General features: G+C 37.5%; 1 protein-coding gene across 1 annotated transcript in view; it reads right to left on the bottom strand.

Moving 5' to 3' along the window:
* Nucleotides 1–22,825, bottom strand: part of gbe1b (glucan (1,4-alpha-), branching enzyme 1b) — a 151,075-nt gene that overhangs the window by 68,461 nt on the left and 59,789 nt on the right. The window contains exons 8-10 of the mRNA XM_016500375.1: nt 15,518–15,633; nt 14,828–14,955; nt 10,696–10,794 (exon numbers count right to left, since the gene is read on the bottom strand). Of these exons, the coding sequence (XP_016355861.1) occupies nt 10,696–10,794; nt 14,828–14,955; nt 15,518–15,633 (343 nt within the window). The remainder of the gene's footprint in view (nt 1–10,695; nt 10,795–14,827; nt 14,956–15,517; nt 15,634–22,825) is intronic.

The raw sequence follows: 22,825 nt of genomic DNA, 5'->3' as shown, positions 1-22,825 counted from the left end.
TGGCTGGAGAATCCCTTGCCTTCGCCTCCAGCCTCTAAGTCCCGGACTCCGCCTCGGCCCGTCGACCCAGCGGCTCCACCATGGCTCCTAGCTCCCTCATCTCCACCATGGCCCGTCAGTCCACCAGCTCCGCCGGGCTCCCTCTTTCCTCCGGCTCTGCCTTGGTCGATCATCGACCTGCCATCACCTCAGGACTACACTCCTCCAGCTTCGCCTCATCCCTTCATCCCTCCGGCTCCGTTGGGCTCCTCCCTCCCTCCGCTCCCTCGTCCCTCCGGCTCCGCCTTGGTCTGTCGTCGACCATCCGTCGCCTCGGGACTCCACTCCTCTGACTGCACCTCGTCCCTCTGGCTCTGTCAGGCTCCTCCATCCCTTTGGCTCCTCCTCAGTCCTCTGTTGCTCAGGCTCCACCGTGGCCTTCCGGATCACCGCCTCAGTCGCCGGCGCCATCTGCTCCACCTTGGCCCTCCGGATCCTCCCCGTCGCCCTGGCTCATCGGCTCTCCTTCTCCGCCTCGGGCTCCTCTGCCACCTGCTCCGCCGCAGTCGGTTGGCCCCCTGGAGTCGTCAGCCCTTCCTCCTCCATGGCTCCTCCCTCCGTCGGCTCCACCGTGGGTCGGTATCATGGCTGTGGCCTGGGTCCCACCTGGCGCTGCATGCTCGAAGTCCCTCCTGTCATCTCCCTGGCTCCTTCCTCCGTCTGATCCGCCCTGGCTCCTCCTGTTTCCTTCTTGGCTCCTCCCTCCCACCTCCCTGGACTCTGTCTGCCGGCCCCCTCCCGGGTGTCCGTCCTTTTCCTGAGCCTCCTCCCAGTTCCCACCCGTCCCTCCCTCTGTTGGTTCTATGGCGTGAGGACGCGCCTTCCGGGAGGGGGGCGAAATGTCAGGATTGGACTGTCTTTTGTTTTGTTTTGCTCCCCATGTGCTCCCCGTGACCCAGTTTCTCCCTCATGTGCCCTTATTTGGTCGTTCCTGTCCTCGTTGTCTCTTAATTTGTCATTCTGTTCAGCTGTGTTCCTCCCAATTCCCTCGTTATCCTGTATATTTAAGCCCCAGTCTGTTCAGTCTGTGTTTGTCGGGTCTACCAGTTGTGTATGTGCGTCTTCCTTCCCTCCCAAGTGTGGATTTACCCTGTGTGTTGGATTTAATAAATGACAATTTCGTTTATCCACGGCTCCTTCGTTCCTTCCGGCAGCGTATCGTAACAATCTCATATTAGATTACTATAAAATCTTGCTTTACGAACAAATGGTAAATCCAAATTAGGTGTAGCATTGGTTACAAAACTAACTAGTACTTATTAAGTACCTAGGCATGACCTTACAAAAAGCTGGTGCAGCCTTACCAAAAATAATTGTATGGACTATTTTTACTATGGAATGTCATGAGGGTGAATAAAATAATGACAATCGTATAATATAATTACTGTCCATCCCAATAAACATGTCACCATGTGATAAAAACATTCAATCAATTCACTGCTGCTGCTGCACACACCATCTATCTAGCGTATGCCATCACATGGTGAGGTAACAGGAAAGCTTTATGCTAATGTAAAGAATGCTGTGAGGAAGTTGTTATTCTGACATCTGTGTCACGTCTCTGGCACAGAACGACTGGAAAGAGTCAACCGTCCTTAGTTAAGAGTCAACATCCTCCGCTCCTAAAATTCATCATCCAACTCTCACTCAAATGTCTTCTAACTCTACTTTTCACCCTTAGCCCTGTGACGGTACCCACATCTCATCCTCTTTCAGTGAGAAGATTTCACTGGAACAGAACAGAGATGTTCAGCTTGTGGGAAGACAGAAAAACTCAGGGACAGTGTGTCCAACACAAATCTGAAGACCTGTCATGAATGCAGCTCTGTTTATTTAAAAAAAAACAGATGGGATTCAAGCATCCACCTTCTGGAGCGCAAAAACAAATTTCTACCCTTATAAAAAAAGATGTGTACTTAATTGTACTGAATATGCACTTGTAGTGTACTTCATATCTTTTAAATAAACTGTACTTGCTGATAATATAATACTAATGAATTAAAATGAATAATTCACCCTCAGGCAATCCAAAATGTTTCTTCATCAGAGCAGATTTGGAGAAATGTAGCATTACATCACTTTTTCACGAATGGACCCTCTGCAGTGAATGGGTGCCGTCAGAATGAGAGTCCAAACAGCTGATAAAAACATCACAATAATCCACAAGTAATCCACACTCCCGTCCATCAATTATTGTCTTGTGAAGTGAAAATCTGCATGTTTGTAAGAAATAAATCCATCAAGACATTTTTTTAACTTCAAACTATTCCTAAAATGTGAGTCCTCTATCCCTAATATTGTTTTCTCCAGTGAAAACGACCTCTTGTCTGAATCAGGAGAGAAATAAACACAAATCAAGCACCGTTTGCAAGTGAAACAGTTCTAAACAAATACTGTTTGTCAGTGGATTTTGATGTGAGAGGACAACAGGGGGTGAGCTTTTTCACTGGAGGAAGTGCTATTATGGATTATGGACTGATATTTTGGCCAGAAGTGATGGTTTAACGTTAAAATGCCATAATGATGGATTTGTTTCTTACAAACATGCAGTTTTTCACTTCACACGACATTAATTGATGAACTGGAGTGGTGTGGATTACTTGTGGATTATTGTAATGTTTTATCAGCTGTTTGGACTCTTATTCTGATGGCTCCCATTCACTGCAGAGGATCCATTGGTGAGCAAGTGATGCAATGCTACATTTCTTCAAATCTGTTTGATGAAGAAACAAACTAACCTACTGTACATCAGAGGATGGGTCAAAAAAGCACATATTTTAGTTAATTGCATTTAATATAAATTTAAATTATAATACATATGTATTTAATTTCAATTGTGTCAACACTTAAACACTACGTTCAGTTTGCACTTAAGTACACTGCTGTTCAAAAGTTTGGGATCAGTAAGTTTTTTTATGTTTTTTAAAAAATATTTTATACTCATTAAGGCTGCATTTATTTGATCAAAAATATAGAAAAAAATATATAGAAATCTTTTTTAACAATAGTAATAGTCTTTGCTATCACTTTTTATCAATTTAACACACCCTTACATATCAGGTCGGTATATCAGAATGATTTTTGAAGGATCATGTGACACTGAAGACTGGAGTAATGATGATGAAAATTCAGCTTTTCATCACAGGAATAAATGACATTTTAAAGTATATTAAAGTACAAAAAATATATTTTAAATTGCAATAATATTTCAAATATGACTAATATTTTTTTTCTGTATTTTTGATCAAATAAATGCAGTCTTCCTTTTTTCATCATTATTTCTGTAATAAGTACTCTTTTTATAAATATGCTGAAGTGTACTTCTTTTTTTCACAAGAGGAAAAATGCCAAACTTTCAAGAAAAAAAAAAAAATTCAAGACAAAAAGCAGCACCTGACAGAGAAAACTCATTTACAGTAAAAACACACTGTTGTCTGTAGTTTTACTGACGAAAACATCTCAAGTTCTACACATCAGCAACTTTCCAGCTGCAAACAAGGAGGGAGGAAAGACATTTTTGTATTCCTCACATCACTCATGGTGATCTGTTCGTGCTGTGTGTCTTCACTCACTCACACACACACACACACACACACACACACACACACACAAGGAATCAAAATGATGCAGCCTTAAATTGCATTTTTGCCATTATCAAATCGCATAACGGATTCAGTACTGCTGATTCAATAAAAGAAAATAAATCAGAGCAGGTAAGTATAGATATACTTTAATATAATTTTATATTCTCATTTCTCTCTCTCACACACACACACACACACACACACACACACACACACACGCACACGCACACGCGCATACACACACACAGACCCACCCCACAGGCCCCCTATGAAGCAGACTGACTGACAGCAGTGAGGGAAGCCCATGAGAGTGACAGGCATGTACTGAGTGAGATTGCACCTGACAGGTGACTGACATGCAGGAAAACCTTTATATTAGCCCACAGCCAAACAATCAATGGAGAGACAAAAAAGGCAGAGGTGTTGTAACCGTCACTACCGCTGCAATGAAGAGAGTGCTGCAACGAGAACTGAAAGCCATCGCTCTTCATCTTCAGCCATCTCTTCATTTACCGCTCAGAGTTTGTTCTGAGGGGAAATGTCTGTTAGGGAAACCTTTGAATCACACGATGTGACACCTTCAAAACATCTTAAATTTAAACAAACCTGTTGCAGGCTGGTGTATAACTGTGTTTATGTTGATTACAGGTTAAAGAACAAGAATAATGGCCAAACAGAACCATACAATGGGACAAACAAACAACGTATTTGACACACAATATAAGAATTGTAGATCAAAACAGATCAAAATCATTCATTTGGATTGATCACGTTTTTATGTAAGTTTGTTTGTTAATGAATTAGTATATACTTTAATATCACGAGGACCACAATGTTCACATTCTGTGGTGTTATTTTATTGCATGTATATGACATGTCAATATCTTCTGGGAAAGTGAAGATAATTCAAAGCTATTACGTGATGGCAGACTAGTAAAGTACTGAATGGACAGAAAACAGCTTTAGAAGTCAATATATTATTTGCTGAATATACAACTTTTTCTATTTCTGTCAATTAATGTTGAAGGTCAATGAGAAATACAGATCAATCATGGAATATATCATTTGAAAGAAATGAACATTAGAAGATTAGAAACTAATCTTTAACTAAACTTTAAAATGACAAATTGTTATTATTATTATTATTTGTCAACTATTTAAAAAACTATTTATTATTTAAAATTTATATATTTAAATTTATTTATTTAAACTTAAACTTTGGTTCAACTAACTGACTGAAAGAGAAAAAAGTTTTATTTAATAAAAGAAAAAAAAACAAAATAATAACAATAATAATAACAGATATTTCTCTTTCAGTCAGTTAGTTTAACCAAAGTTTGTTTAAATAAATAAATTTAAATAAATATAAATTTTAAATATGGCACACAAATATAAGCATTTGTGGCATAATGTTGATTAGCACACAATTTAATTACCACTTCTACAACAATTTTTTTTTCTTAAAAAAAAAAAAAAGCTTACAATGGAAAGTAATGTGGCAAAATTGTAAGCATTAATACTAGGGCTGGTCCGAATACCATTTTTTTTTAGCTTCGAAGCTTCGGTAGTAATCGACACCGAATATTCGAAGCTTCGGAGGGAGGGGGCTGAACATATTCTTCTCTCTAACACCGTGTCTACAATGGACGCGAACGGCGGGGCGCGACAAAATACTATAGAACTCATTATAATCAGTGATGCTGTCAACACTGGTTGCGGCATGGCACAACACGACAAATTCCCGACAGAAAACTGCTGCTGCGTTCTATTGACACAAATTTCAAATGATTTTCAATGGTCGCTTTGTCGCGTCCAGTGTAGACAGACTTTAGCTGTTGCGGCGCGGCGCGACAACTGTCGCGTCCGGTGTAGACACGGTGTAATAAAGGCAGGAATCTCTGTGTGTCTGTCTGTCTGTTTACATTTTTATTATGTCGAGAACAGTTCATCCAATCGACTTCCCGCATGGCTACTAATTACCGATTAACATGGCGGATAAAAGCAGCTCGTTTTTTTTACACCAACAATATACTATAGGCGTACTACTTACAGAACTCAGGTGATTTTTCAAACTTGATGTGCTGTTGTGGTAGGCCAGTTTCAAATCGCATATTTGGCACACTGCCTTTGTCTTGTCCTCACTCAATTTAAAGTGCTCCCATACAGCTGAGGTCTTCGGCATTTTTGTCTTCTCTTCCAGATGAACTGAATCATGACGTTCATGATGTTCACTCATGGGCGATTCATATTCAAGTGCGAATGAGAACCGTTTTGCGGGGGATGCCAGGTGTTCGAAAAAAAAAAGAAAAAAAAAGAATATTCGAATCTCGAAATTGAAAATCGAATGCCAACCCACCGAACGAATATTCGAATAATCGAATATTCTGGTCCAGCCCTAATATATTCTCTGGTTTAATTGTACAACCACAAGACATAAGCAACTAATTTTAACATGATTTTAGTGTGACAAATTTACTTTCTAACCTTTTCTGTGTAAAGTTATACACAATTATACAACTCTTGCCATGACAACACAATATCTTAAACCCTAAAAACTCTAAAAATGATGATTTAAACCACTTTACAGCTCAAATAATACAATACAGTTAATGCAAGTCCTTTTTTTTTTAATTTAGAAGCTTGACATTTTTGCTTCGAAATCCTCCAAAAATTGGCTCCATTCATTTCCAAGTTCCTCACATTACCATTGATTTCGGTCTTTTTGTGTGTGTGTGTTTCATGGAATGACCCGAGGGTGAGTAAATATTGATGAATAATTTAGAATTGTAATTTTTAGGTGAACTCTCTCTTTAATGGACTATTATATCAGAGCAAATCACTTGAAATGGAGAGCTCCGCAGACGGAGGTGACTTCAGACCAATCCGAAGTTAATTTGTATGTTTAGCTGGGAAACAGGGCCGAGGTTCAGTCTCTTGCTGTTCTCAGCAGCATGTGAGGCATTCTTCACTAGCTCTAATTGTTTCCATTACACTTCAATTTGTTGGACTCGGACAGAAGGGCACTGGCTAAATTAGGGTGCTTTTGTTTGAAGCGACAGTGTTTTGGAGTGGTAATCAGATACAATCAGGCAAACTTGTGCTGCAAGCCTCATCTGCTTCTCTTATTAGGACATCTTAATTTCTCAGAGGCTCTCGGACGTAGTCGGGTTGCCATTGTGGCCTCAGAGGTCGGATTAATCAGACAGGTTGGGTGACGTTAAAAGCAGGGCTGGGATGTGTGTGGCTATGAGAGAGTTTCTGCAGGCAGTGGAATACCAACTATCAGCTCTTACTCCTTTAAGGTGATCTCACAAACATAACTGTCAGAAACATAACTATTATTATTATTATGATTATTTATTCATTCATTTATTTTTATTGAGGTACAGTATGAACCATGATATTTAGTGCGTCTAGAATATTTGCTGATCTTGAGCTTCCTTATTAAATATATATTGGCTCACATACATAGATATGAGTCGCACGCACTTCTGCGCACATCTCTATGCGCTCTTTTTCTTTCTTCACACAAACTCCAAGTCATTCGAGAGGCCTCAATGTGCAGTCTCATCGGTACCCCAACGCAAAACGAAATCGATAGCGGTGTCAGATTAAAAGCCCCAAATAAATACTGCATGCTGGGCAACATTGTATGAAAAAGCAAATGTTAAAAAAAGCAGCAAGCAGCAGCCTTTATGCCACTCTAAACACTGATCCTGAGTCAGTGAAGTGGACACCTTTGTGTGCGGAGAGTGCAGCACTGAATCAGCCTGCTGGAGCGGAGCCGCAGAGGGTCATCCGGTGAAAAGAGAAGCATGCGGCCCAATGCTGCTGGTCTGGTAAAAAGCCCTGTGTTCTGGGTTGCCTTGTTTAGCAATGCAAGGCGATTCTCCATGGAGGCTGTGCGCTCAGCACCAACAGTCACCCCTGCAGTGTACAGGGCACACACACTTCTTTTTTTTGCTTTTACTGTATAAGAATGTCAAGGTAGACAGGAATGCGGACAGGAAAGTTACAACATACAAGAGAAAAAAGATCCCTGTAAGAACCGCAAGTTGCAACGAAAAAACAAAAACAAAAAAACAGTAACTTAACTTAATGGTCTTACATTGATCAATGGACAACTATGCGCATAATTAAATATGTGCATTAATTAAATTAAACCTTCTTTTTTTCCCCACAAGAGTAATTCATAACTCAGTATGATCTTAGATCTAGCTAATAAAAAATCTACACATTTTCTGAATCATGCATAACACTTTTTTGATTTCATATGCAGTAACTATGTAACTGTTTTACAAAAAAAACATACGGTTGTTAAAAATTTGGGGGTCAGGAAGATTACATTTTTTAAAAAATAAATTAATACTTTTATTCAGCAAGCACACGTTAAATTGATCAAAAGTGACAGTCAAGACATTTATAATGTTACAAAAAGGTTATATTTGAAGAGTTTGGTTCCAAAACGCGATAAACGCCATTTAAAAAAAAATTTGAGTTTCTGCCAAAATCAGTATTGTATCTGGTCAGTATTGAAAAGTCCATATTTAATTTTACGCAAAATGCGATATCCGCCGAGTTATTCTGTCATGTTTTCTCCCTTTCTTTCCAAACCGCGACAAACGCCAGTCTCCCTTCTCTGCAGAAAGCAATATATCCGCTCAACCAATCACAACGCACCATTCCACACACACTGTAGACAGTAATGGCGGCTAGATCACTGCTATATCGCGTTCATAATCGCAGATGAGTCGCATTGGATTATGAACGCGATATTGCGTAGCTTGTCACAGTAAGTGTTTTTATTTATGTCATTAATGTTTTTGTTAATACAGTTTATAGCACTAGTCAGATAAATTAATGTAACATGGCAAAGATGAATGCACTTTTGGAAGTTGAATGTAAGGGAAATGTCATTTTGTAATTTCTGTGGTTTAATGTTATATTTGTGATATTGTTGTTCATGTATGTTCACGATGAAATTTTCTTTTATTGTTGTAATTAATTTATAGCATTAACAAGATGACTCGTTGAATTAATTTTGGGAGCGATGACGATTGAATGTATTTTTAGTCCAGAGCCTGTATATAAGATTAGTATTGACCAAGTTCAGAGGCTGTCATATGTGGATCAACTTACTATGTTGTGTATTTTCAACAGTTTCAATATGAAAAATAACTTTTATATTGATTCAATGGATTTATTGCATTTTGAAGAAAAAAAAAACGTGTCATAGATTTATTGCATTTTGGGAAAAAAAAATATAATACAATTTTATAATAAATCTTTGAAAATCAAAATCTGGATTTGAATTTTTTATGTTATTATAACCTAAAGATGCTATGTGAAAGTTTGAAACAGAAAATAGTGGTTTTCATCTTGCCACTTTCTTGGTAAAAAAAACACATATTTACTCAAATTAATCAAAATGGATTTATAGCGTTTTGGAACCAAACTCTTTATTTAAACAAATGCTATATATATAATAGTTTCTACAATATATATGTATTATACAGCACTTTTTTTAACTTAATAAGAAATGTTTCTTGAGCAGCAAATTATAATTTTTTTATATAATTTCGGAAGGATCATGTGACACTGAAAACTAGAGTAATGATGCTGAAAATTCAGCTTTACCATCACAGGAATAAATACAATTTTAAAATGTATTAAAATAGAAAACAGTTCTTTTAAATTGCAATAATATTTCACAGTATTACTGCTTTCACTGTATTTTTTTATCAAATAAAGGCAGCTGTGTAAGCATTGGAGTCTATCAAAACCATTTTAAAAAATCGTACCGACTTTTGAATGACAGTGTAACCACTCAAAATATTAAATCATCTAATTGTCACTACTATTTAAAGTAAAGCTATTTAAAATAAGCTTTAAGTCATAAGTCCTTGTGGAAATTTCACTTGTAAATTAAATGACGTTTTATGCTTAAAGTGTTTTACTGATAAACAAGACTGAGATATTATGATTTTTTTTTTTGTAATGTAAATAAATATTTGAATCATTTAAAGGACCAATCAATTCATATCCTGTAGTTAGCATTTCAAACAATTATGAATTATGAATGAAAGCGAACTGGTTTCAAAGTAAAACACAAATACTATGAAAAAATATATATATTTATATACCAAAAATATGTTAAACAGAATATATGCAAGTGTTTAAAATCATGGTGACCACTTGAGGTTTCCAGAGAAAAATGGAATGAACCAAATGTGTTTCTAATTACTTCAGATGATACAGAATTTAAAAATTAATTTCTAAAAATTAACAGAAAAACGTTCAATTATCACATCTGGCTAAACCCACCGAGGGGTCAAAGTGGTTAACTGACATAAGAAATGGCTAAAATAAAGATTTCAAACTGATAGCTTGCAATCGTGGCTCTCTGATCAGTCAGAAAGATGTGCTTTGCCAAGAAAAGAAAAGAATCCTGAAATCCTGAAATATATATATCCATAATGAGAAGACCTTCATTAACATGCATACCCACAGAAACAGCGCAGAACAAAGGATTGCTTCAGATGAACACAGAAGAACCCTAATTAAGAAAAATGATTGAAGAATCGCCCATAATTATACGTTTAATTATGCACACTCACAAAAAAAAGTCAGAAAAAAACATTACAGAAAGTATAGAACGTGTCCTAGACACTATTAATATATATCTGCCTAGAAAAAAATGAGATACGCCCTATTTATCTGATCCGCTGGTTGTCAGTCTAGATTTGGAATAGGTTCTGGATACTGTATCTTCAAATCTCATTCCCCCGAGAAAAAGATAGAAACACGTTTCGCTTTGGAATTACAAGCAGGACAAGTGCATGATGAATGAGACACTTGAAATGGCTTGAGCATGATGTGGCTCAAACAAACTGGCACTATCCAGAGGAAATGTATTGAAATGCGAGTAAAGTGCAGTAAGTTACACTTACAGTAGGACTGTACAGTAGTTTGGTCTGTGATAAAAAGGCTGCGTGTTGAATATAATTGAGCTAACAGGACATTCACTTTCATTCACATACATTCATCACTTGATGTTAGAAAAAACACTCACTTGAATCCATTTGTCTGGAATGGCCATGGCCAGGCGATAGTCGAAACCCAGACCTCCTCCTTGGATTGGACAGCAAAGGGTGGGCATACCGGACACATCCTTAAAAAAAGAATGAATTTCTTAAAAACACAACACTATGGAGAGGTTAGATTTACTGTTAAAGGAATAGTTCACCAAAAAATGAAAACTTGCTGAAAACTGACTCACTCTCAGGTTATCCAAGATGTAGATGAGTTTGTTTCTTCATTAGAACAGATTTGGAAAAAAAATAGCATTACTGTACATCATTTGTTTATCAGCTGTTTGGACTCTCATTCTCTCATTCACTGCAGTGAATGTAATGCTGTATTTCTCCAAATCTGTTCTGACTCTTGGATGCTCGAAGGTGAGTTCATTTTCAACACATTTTCATTTTTGGGTAAAGTACTCCTCAAATAGCGGACAGTTCCAATCGGACCTTGAACCATAATGCCAACAGTAGCACCATTTTACAATTCCTACAGTTTGACGTGAGCAGTGCATCAAAACAATGGAGCTGTACACACAAGCGCCCAGGGTCTTTTATAGTACTGATCTCTCTCCGTCATATCCTCTAATACTTTTATCTAGAGCCAAACATGCTTCATTCAAGCTCTTTCCGCCCTGTGTGCGTTGCTTCTCTCCCCCACTAAAGACGCAATGCACTACAAGAGCTGCAGATGACGTGGTTATTTTAACAGTAACAGAAACATGGTGAGCAGCAAAATAGATTGATATTTTCACTAAACACTGCAGAAAATGAGAATGCTGAAAATACAAATGACTTTTACATAAAAGTTATATTGTATCTATATTTCTATCTATCTATCTATCTATCTATCTATCTATCTATCCATCCATCCGTCCGTCCGTCCGTCCGTCCGTCTATATTGCTTATGATGCACCACATTTTGATTGTTGTTATGTGAATATTTTCATTGTTATTGTGATTATTTATTACGCTGTTTGCTTGTTTTTAGTAGACACTTATTATAAGCAAAATATAAAAATGACTTCAGACTTTAAGAAAACCCTGAACCTACATACAGTGCTTTTCTCATTCACCTGGCCTTCTGCTATACGTAGGTATATAAATGTAAAAATAATAATAACCTGGTAAAAACATCTGATCTACTTTTTAACATTCACATCCAGTTGGGCTCAACTGATAAAATGTATTAATTTGTTTGTACAAAAATTCTCAGACTCCATTGCTTTGGCATTCAAGGCTAAATATCCTCATCTTTGATAACTATTTTGAATATTTTTTTTTATTTAATTTTTTACAAAGTACTCACTTGGAAGGAAATATTCAAGACTGAACTTTTTGGAACTTGAATTGAATATCCCTGCTTTGAAGAATATCCGAGTCTGTCAAGCTCAAAATGGCAAAAAAGTAACATTTTCTTCTGAAGCCATTTGAAACTTACATGCACATGGTAATTTTATCTCCCTAAAACATTTCACACACACACACACACACACACACATATATATATATATATATATATATATATGTGGGCATATGTGTGTGTGTGTATATGTGTGTGTGTCTGTGTGTTTAATATAATGAAATTTAAAATATGATATTCCTGTCATTTCGATCATTTATTTATATATAAGGAGTTGAACTTAAAAAAATAAATAAACATTAAAAAAAAAAAGAATTGAATACATTAAAAAGATGTGTAATGTAATGAAAACTTAAATGCAATAATGACTCCGGTCATATCTGGCCTAATAAAAGTTCATTTGTTTATATTCGCAGAGTGGCTCGCCTCATGAGGGCCGACATGTTGGGATCACATGACCAGCCAAATGTGTTATTGCTGACAAAATCAAAAAACTCATCCATTTTTGCCACTAATTTTGTTGACTAGATTAGCAGTGGTCTCCAGCCATTCTAGTCTTTTCTGCAGGGTATCACATAATATGCAGCGCTGTGCAAAACTGAATTAACCGCTGAATACAAAAAGTAGCTGTGGTCCTAGTTTTTGTTATATTTGTAGTCTGTTTTTATGCTATTTAATTGTTTCCTGCAATGTAAGCAAACTTTAGCATTCACAGTCCAGCTCTATCAATGGAGCTCATAAAAGCGAATTATATGATATCTCTAGTGGGCGCTGTCCACTAATTACAAAACACTGAACAAAGTAAGTAAAAAATAAGTGGTCTCATTAATCATGGCTTTAGACAGAGCCACTGAGTGCTAATTTAATGCACTGTGTCCCGTTGATCCTGAAGGTTAATTCTGTCTTTGTGGAGTTGGGATACAGTGTCGCTTATATATAAGGAGTTGAACTTAAAAAAATAAATAAACATTAAAAAAAAAAAGAATTGAATACATTAAAAAGATGTGTAATGTAATGAAAACTTAAATGCAATAATGACTCCGGTCATATCTGGCCTAATAAAAGTTCATTTGTTTATATTCGCAGAGTGGCTCGCCTCATGAGGGCCGACATGTTGGGATCACATGACCAGCCAAATGTGTTATTGCTGACAAAATCAAAAAACTCATCCATTTTTGCCACTAATTTTGTTGACTAGATTAGCAGTGGTCTCCAGCCATTCTAGTCTTTTCTGCAGGGTATCACATAATATGCAGCGCTGTGCAAAACTGAATTAACCGCTGAATACAAAAAGTAGCTGTGGTCCTAGTTTTTGTTATATTTGTAGTCTGTTTTTATGCTATTTAATTGTTTCCTGCAATGTAAGCAAACTTTAGCATTCACAGTCCAGCTCTATCAATGGAGCTCATAAAAGCGAATTATATGATATCTCTAGTGGGCGCTGTCCACTAATTACAAAACACTGAACAAAGTAAGTAAAAAATAAGTGGTCTCATTAATCATGGCTTTAGACAGAGCAACTGAAGGTTAATTCTGTCTTTGTGGAGTTGGGATACAGTGTCGCTGTTGACAAGATTAAGGTTATCGAGCCATGACTAAAGGTATTATGGTCATTTCGGATGGTCGTGCTGCATATTCTGAAGAGAGTAGCCAGTACAGAAAGAGAGACACCTTTTTACTTAAAGGAACAGTTCACCCAAAAATGTACACTCTACGATTTAAACTGTTATTCACTGATAATCTTCAGATCTCATTTGTGCTTTTGCATATTTAAATTGGCACATCGTGCTAGTGTTGCTGACACTTAATATTCCAAAATTGAATATGCACATACATTATTTCTGGTAGTTAACGGACACTTTTTAACATCCAATCAATTTCCTATAGTCCCGCACATTTTTTTTTTCTAGTTGAATATTAAAAACATACATTTTGTCAGATTATGGAAGCAAAACGGGTCGCAAACCAAAATTCACTATGGTTTTAAATTGTAATTATTTATACTTCATGAATGCATAAGCTGTTGCCTCTAATTTAAGCTTTTAATATTAAAATATTGTATACAAATACAAATAAATAATTTATACGTGGACTACTCTTCAAAAAGTTGGAATCTTTTTTTTTTTTGAAGAAGAAGAAATTAATAATTTTATTTAGCAAGGATGCAACTAATCAAAAGTGAAAGTAAAGAATTTATAATGTTACAAAACTTCATATATTTCAAATAAATGCTGCTCTTTTTTGACTTTCTATTCAAATTCAGATGTAATTCAGATTCCATTCAGATGTAAATGTATCAAAGTTTCCGGAAAAATATTAAGCAGTTTTCAACTGATGATAATAATAAGAATTGTTTCTTGAGCAACAAATCAGCATATCAGAATGATTTCTGAAGGATCATGTGACACTAACGACTGGAGTGATGATGCTGAAAATTCAGCTTTGCATTACAGGAATATAATTAATACAATACAATACAATACAATATAATATGTTTCTCACACAAAGCTATTGCATGCTTCAGAAAATTTGAAAAGTCTTATGGGGAGTATGTGGGAAACCTGTTTGAAAACAGTCATACTGTTGCAGTATAAGCCATGGCTGTTGGGAACTACGACAATAATGTTGTATTACCATCATCTCAAAGCAGCAGAAAAAGAACAGGAGCAATTCAGTTCAAGAACTGCTGAGCTCACATTTCATAAATATGTGCTGTTGGAAGCTTCTATGTTCCATGCATTTCAGAAAACAACACGGCTTACCTCAGCAATAGTGATGCAGTCTTCATAAAGGGTGTGCAAAATATGGTTTGCCAACATGAGGTAAACAAGAGAATCCTCGTCTACCTGGAGTCCAAAGTATTCAGCATAATCCCCGGAAAATCCTGATCCTGAGAATCGGGGAAGATGAAATCAGATTCCACAACTGATGCTTACATTTTAATAATAATTAATTAGCAATTAAAAAAAACTCATTTAAAAAAAAGAAACCAACTCGCAACAACCCTTTTGTGTGTGTGTGTGTGTGTGTGTGTGTGTATGTGTGTGTGTGTGAATCTAATGTCATGTTTCATTAAAACAAAGTAGCATTTAGTCAAAGCGATCTTTGAAAACCTACCAAAAATCATTAGCAGCATCACTGGTACAAAATTAAAAAGGAAAAGAGAAAAATGCCAGGATAACCTTTGCCACACTACTTGTGTAATTAATTTCTTGCTTGAAAGAACTTGTATCCCATGCTTTTCCTGCTTAATTCCGTTCATTTATGAGAGTTTACGTTACATGCTTGCAGTCTACTGAAACTGCCCTTGAAACGGCTGCTCTTCCAATATGCTTTTCTACCTGTTTTTTTTTTTTTCTATAAGAGACTGTGCCATTTACAGGGGAAGAAGGTGGTTAATGTCCAGCAATTCTAAGTAAAAACATGACATGCTTAATTTTCCATGGACATACCGATCCCGTGATGATGGTAGAGCATAGATGACACTCCGTCAAACCTGAATCCATCAAATCTGTACTCCTCCATCCACCAGCGCAGGTTTGACAGGAGAAATCGCAACACCTCCCAGCTACACACACACAAACACAAACAGTTATTATTCTATTCTGACAGGATTATATCTATATCCTCATTGCACTGCTCATCTCATCATTACACAGGAAAACACCATTTCATAATCTAGAAAGCCGATAAATCTGCTTACAGTATATAATTCATAGCAGATCATTAGTTATTCACATATTTGAATCATATATTTTAATATGAACTTGTGATCTGTTAACCATATTTGCTTATGACTCCTGAATAAACATTATTTTAAAGCAGGGTTCTTCAGCAGGGGTCCGCCAAATATTATTGTTTGATGAAACGTAAATATGCATTAAACCAAAGTACAATATTACATTAACCTCAGCAAAAAAGCTTAAAGTTCAGCTAAATGTTTCATTGTACCTCCTGCAACGCATTTGGTCAAATTTAAATATCATGTAGTTTATGACTCTAAACATCAATAAGGGGTTATTTTATTGCCTTTGCAATGCAGCACCATAAGGTACTGCATATATTAATATGGAAATTATTGCATGTTATTATAAGCCAGGCTTAAAATGCTATACTCAGATTTATACAACATGTTCTGCTCCGTCTCTCTGCTCACCAAGGGGTCCCCCAGTTTTAAAGTGTTACTCCTGAAATATCACAACCTTTTATAATAAGACCAGCATTCAGTTTATCATAATGAAAGGAGCAGCTCCAGTTACACAGTGATGTTTTGTACCAAACTTTCAGGAAGACTTGAGTTGTGGCTCCAGGTTCTCAGGCACCAGGCAATATAATTAATCGAGCTGACATCATCACATTCTGGGATGTGTTGCTTCCCAGATGGCGAGAACTCAGCACTGCCTGGAAGTGCAGTAGTATTGCGTTCACAGAGTTAGGATTTCACATGATACAGAGTGAAAGAAACCAGAAGCAGCGCACACACTATTTTAGCTCTAGAATGTGACTCGGGGAAACTTTTTTTTTTCTCTCTTAATATGTTCCCCCTAGTAATGAGGTTCTCAAATTTGGAGGCGCTGACAGAATATTCAAATATTGCATAATACAGCTATTTTAGACGTTCTCGCGGATCCGTATGAACGGGGGTCCTTTTGACAACATTGTCGTCTATACACAGAACTTCTCAAAAACATTTTTAGTACATCGTTTTCGTGTAAACGTACTCTCATTCAAGATGGTCACCCAGTCACGTTGACCAATAGAAAGCTGCTTGGTTTGAAAGTGATTCATACATCGGAACACTACTGACAAATTATGTCCACATTTTTGCTGAAAATTCACTAATATGACTGCACCTATGTTATGTTTTAAGAACAGACAGTGTATAAATGATGCCAGTGATGGTACGTAGGGTCCCAAGAATTCAGGGAACTCCTGCCTTCAATGGCATTTTAATCTATGCAAATGTTTTGAAACACCCTCGTATATTTTGATAAGCTGTACCTGCAAGTGCGACTCCCTACATCCATGTTTGAAACCTAGAAATGAATACCAATGCGCTCTATCTCCTCATCGGGCCCCCAATCAGCTTCCGGTGGCATACGGCTATGAGCATAAATTAACCGTCAGGATGAGAAATTGGAATCAACTCGTCCCTAAAGTATGTCTGTATCCTGGTGTTTGGATGATATGTGTAGGCACTTGTGACCAACCCCCTCCAGCTGAGCATCCTCAACAACTTGGAGTAATGACCACGTTGCCATAGAAACTTTGTTAAAATGCGAGCACAGGGGTCCTCTGGCATTGTGCAAAGCACACATGGAACAAGGTAAAGCACCTCAACCGTGTGAAGCCAAATTAAAGAGCGCGAAAGAACACCATCATCTCACCTGAGAGTTTTATAAATGCCAAGCACTCCGATTCACACTACGGCATCCTTAATGTTATTGTCAGAAGAAGGACAATATGACATTTACGATGCAAGCCGGTTCTGGCTGGAATGACGTGAGTGGCCCCAACGGAGATGGGCTTGCGCTAATCCTACATCTTAAACTGTATTCAACGGCACGGATGTTTGAATGAACTCTCTTCAACCTCGATTCTTCTCTTCTAAACTTCTACAGCAATGACAAGAGGCCCAGGTAGCAGAAAATGAGAAAATATGGAAATTAACCATCTTTTGACACTCACACCGGAACTTGAAGCTATTCAGAATAACTTATGAGCCTCCTCACACAAGCAAGTCTGCAGAACTGTGAAGATGTCTGATAACATTAGCGTGGTATAAGGAGCTACAGCCTTCATTTGGAGTCATTCCGTGCTTCGGCTTGATGCATTCAGCACCGGGCTGATCTAGGCAGCAACATTCATGTGTGCTAAATCAAATATATGGATACAAGTCCCCGTCGGACAGGCGCAAATCCCCCAGAGCTTCTTCCAGGACTGAGCAGTTCGCAATTGTTTCTGCATGAGGAGTGAATCAGCGCCGGGATAGATTGTAGTTTTCCAAGCCACGGGGGAAAATGCTTATGTAGATATCTGCGATGCAGTTTCATAAAGTCGCAAATGGTGAGTTTGCAACTCCGGGTTTGCTCTCCCAATGCTAGGGGGGATGTGGTAATCTGATAAGCGTGCGGCATGGGTGGTCACGCAGAGCTGCGGGCGATAAATAGATTATACTGTGATAAACACGACGCAGAGGCCAAACACACAATGTGTTATCGTGGGACTGAGGTAAAGCCATGACAAAGCCACACCTGCACATTAAAGTCATAAGAATGACTGCTATTCCTTATGGGCGAGTCCTGTTGTGAAGGTTATTGGACAGGGAGGGAGTGCGGTGGGTAAAAAGCTTTTGTCGGGTGAGATAGTCTGTGAAGTTAACGCAGGGCTACTCAGCTTTGGAAAGCTCAGTGGCCACAGGTTCCCATTCGCCTCAAGGGCCGCACTTAATTTAAGTAGTTATTTTATATTAAAGAAGCAATCAGATTATGTGTGGTTAGCACTTGGTATGATCAAAATGTCATAGTAATGCTTTTATTAATCTTGGTTAATAGTTTCTATGTATAATAGTACATTTGAACATTTTTAAGTTGTATAATTGAATATTACTTAATGTTTCATGAATGAGCATGAATTAACAAGAAACAATTGTACATAAATTTATATTAACCTAGATTAACCCTGTAAAGCCTGAAATGAAATAGTCAAAGATTTAAAAAAAAAATTTGATTTGTCTATTGAACATTTAGACAAAATAATTTAAATAATAATAAAATATGTATAGAATATATAGTAAATATGAGAAACAATATATAATTATATTGAAGTGAAAAATGAGTAATTGAATAAAAATATTTTATATATGTAGATGGGTATTTAGATGGTGAACTGTTATTTATGTATATATCATAATAAAATTAGAAAATCTGATTAAATTATTTGGTGATAAACATGTATTATGGTGAACAAATCACATGGCTAAGTTAAAATGATAACAAAATCAATACCTCAAATGCTTGCTGTTTCATGTTTGATACATTTTCATCATGATTTTTCTACAGATAATGAATGAAATATTAATAAAGCATAAGCTGCTTAAATTTAGTACATTTTGAAAAAGCAATGACAATAAAAAAAGCAATGGCAATAATAGCAAAAAAAAGTTGCATAAATGAGCCAAACTTTTTTTTTTTAGCAAAAATGTGCATTGTGATTTGGAGGTGAATATTTCAGGAATTATTATTATTAAAAGTATATTATTATTAAATTAATAATTATTAAAAGTCCTTCAACTTTCTGAAGAGCATGGATAATCCACTAGGGGGCAGAAGACATGTAATAGATCACATACTATGAAATTAATAATTATTAAAAGTCCTTCAACTTTCTGAAGAGCATGGATAATCCACTAGGGGGCAGAAGACATGTAATAGATCACATACTATGAAATTAATAATTATTAAAAGTCCTTCAACTTTCTGAAGAGCATGGATAATCCACTAAGGGGCAGAAGACATGTAATAGATCACATACTATGTACAATTTCTTGGGAAAGTATGTATCATGTTGATGACATCATTGATGCCATACAACACCATGTATTAAATATGATACATACGACTAAAAGGGTTAACATGGTGAGAACACCACACTGTAAACTGCAGTTGCCACAGCATTGCCATTACACAGGCCACAAATATCTACTTGAGACCAGCATTAACGCTGAGGTTAAGGAGTGACTTACCGACAACACTATGGCTACAAATTGACAAACGGGCCAGTTTTCACCTTAACCAGATTACACACGACTTCAAGGGTGTCTGGAAGGACGGTAAAATGCTGTTTTATTCGATTATGAGTCTCCCTTTATGATTTCCCCACATCGCTACCATTTACCATGACCGCTCAATGACAACATATACGATGAATATCAATGAAATGGCTTGCATTGGTAGTCAAGCCCTTCAACGCAAGAAAAAAAAAAGCCATGTGACATTTCCTCAGAGCCAAAGAGCTGATAATCTGTCTCAACACCACATTCATCCGTGGGGAAAGAATGACAGGAAAAAGACAAGTGTGATGATAAACATAAAATGACCTTGATACACAGTTTGCCAAATCTGTCATAAGCACTGCTTCCCAGACAGTTATGAATTAACACTACAAGAATACTCTAAAACCGAGGATAATCTCTCAACGGGGGTACGCTGACCTTATTTGCATTTCTTCTACCTGATATTGCCACCCAGTCTCAGGTGTAAGGAAGATCGCAGGAAGAGGAAACGTATAAATCCCTGTATCCTCAACATTACAATCAACCTGCCTGAGAACAAATACATTTACAACCTTGACAGGTCATTTCACACAAGGCGCAGCGGTGAAACGACGGCATCTGACAGTCTGAGAGATGGCGAACAGCCGGGCCTTGTGGGAAACGACGGTTGAGGCACCTCATTTCACGCATCTCACATGCTGTGCCTGTCCTATTGGTAAAACAGCTTCTTCGCTCATTCAATAACAGACAAGCAGAGCAGATTAATGTTTATTGGGGAAGAGATGGATAACACCTGGATAAAGTGATGTGACAAGTGCCACCGTCGTGTCATTTTTTGTTGCTCTGGAATTCGTCCAGAACTGTCAGAATTAGTATTCTCCATCAACATCCAGCTGTGCCTCTGGTGAATTCAGGCATTTGTCTCAATAGAAAGTTTATTAAGTCTCATTGAGAGGTGTCGGGAGAACATGCAACGCGTCCTGATGAAGAATGAATTAGGGATGGGTCACGATTTTCGAATATTCGATTAGTTGATTTAATTATAGAATATCGAATAGGTTTTGCGATTATTGTCTTTAATAATGTCCCCATGTTTTCCGTGCTGATGCGGTGGTGACGCGTTCATGTAAGCAGAGGATGGCGCTGCCAATACCCACCTAAAAGCTGTCAAAGACAACAGAAGAACACATTGTCTCACACGCACACTGTAGACTTGCGTGGCATAAAAAAGACTTGCGTAGCATATAACGGTTACAGTAACTTGGGACAATGTCAAATAAGAGCTCTGTGTGGAGCACAAACGCCCCCTACTGGGTTAGAGGTGTGGCTGAATCCGTATTCAGAAAGGTGCGGAAAACAAATAACGCGTTCTACGGAGCGATTAATGGGACATGGTTAGCCGCTTGCCAGCGGTAGCCTGTTAACATTTCACTTACCACATAAACAGAGTAAGGAGAGATGACTGATAGGATGATGGCGAATGATTTGCAGATCCTGAGCACCACTGACAGACATCTAATCTTGTCAAATGTGTGGTAAGTACTGCCGAGTACTGCTCTGTACTTGTGATCGCGAATCTCGAAAGTGAAAGTAAAAAACAAGCGCGTTCATAAGCGATTTCAATGCCCCGCATATTAATAACGGCTCCCTGAAGACCGCAGTTTATATACAGTATAATTACCCAACAATATAATTACGACAGAATATATTGAAGTATATTTTTCCTCCCATCTCGTATCTATTACCTTTAGGGGTTCCATTTTTTTAAAATAGAAATGTCCTAGCCTTATGAGCAGTTGATTTCTGCTAATCGATGGACTGTTATGTTAATAAGTGCCGTCATTCGGTTATGTTTATTATATTAATGTTTCAGCACGTTACAATCATTATATGACTTGAGTTAAGGTAGCCTATCTTCTGAATTAAACGGTTTATCATACAGATTGAAAGCGTGAATCCCGTCTCTCTCTGTTCATGGGTGTTTATGCTTGCGGGGGAGGGGTGCAATTTTCAAATAATACCCAGCGATTTTTGAATATTATTTTTGCTTGGAATGCCTATCCCTAGACCCGACGCAACACCATGTTTTCCGTGCTGATGCGGTGGTGACGCGTTCATGTAAGCAGAGGATGGCGCTGCCAATACCCACCTAAAAGCTGTCAAAGACAACAGAAGAACACATTGTCTCACACGCACACTGTAGACTTGCGTGGCATAAAAAAGACTTGCGTAGCATATAACGGTTACAGTAACTTGGGACGATGTCAAATAAGAGCTCTGCGCGGACCACAAACACCCCCGACTGGGTTAGAGGTGTGGCTGAATCCGTATTCAGAAAGGTGCGGAAAACAAATAACGCGTTCTACGGAGCGATTAATGGGACATGGTTAGCCGCTTGCCAGCGGTAGCCTGTTAACATTTCACTTACCACATAAACAGAGTAAGGAGAGATGACTGATAGGATGATGGCGAATGATTTGCAGATCCTGAGCACCACTGACAGACATCTAATCTTGTCAAATGTGTGGTAAGTACTGCCGAGTACTGCTCTGTACTTGTGATCACGAATCTCGAAAGTGAAAGTAAAAAACAAGCGCGTTCATAAGCGATTTCAATGCCCCGCATATTAATAACGGCTCCCTGAAGACCGCAGTTTATATACAGTATAATTACCCAACAATATAATTGCGACAGAATATACTGAAGTATATTTTTCCTCCCATCTCGTATCTATTACCTTTAGGGGTTCAATTTTTTTAAAATAGAAATGTCCTAGCCTTATGAGCAGTTGATTTCTGCTAATCGATGGACTGTTATGTTAATAAGTGCCGTCATTCGGTTATGTTTATTATATTAATGTTTCAGCACGTTACAATCATTATATGACTTGAGTTAAGGTAGCCTATCTTCTGAATTAAAGGGGTCATATGATGTTGCTAAAAAGAACATTATTTTGTGTATTTGGTGTAATGAAATGTGTTTATGT

The sequence above is a fragment of the Sinocyclocheilus anshuiensis genome, unplaced genomic scaffold (assembly GCF_001515605.1).
Source record: "Sinocyclocheilus anshuiensis isolate Anshui unplaced genomic scaffold, SAMN03320099.WGS_v1.1 scaffold374, whole genome shotgun sequence".
In the NCBI taxonomy this organism is placed as follows: domain Eukaryota; kingdom Metazoa; phylum Chordata; class Actinopteri; order Cypriniformes; family Cyprinidae; genus Sinocyclocheilus; species Sinocyclocheilus anshuiensis.
This window is presented reverse-complemented; position numbering and strand designations above follow the sequence as displayed.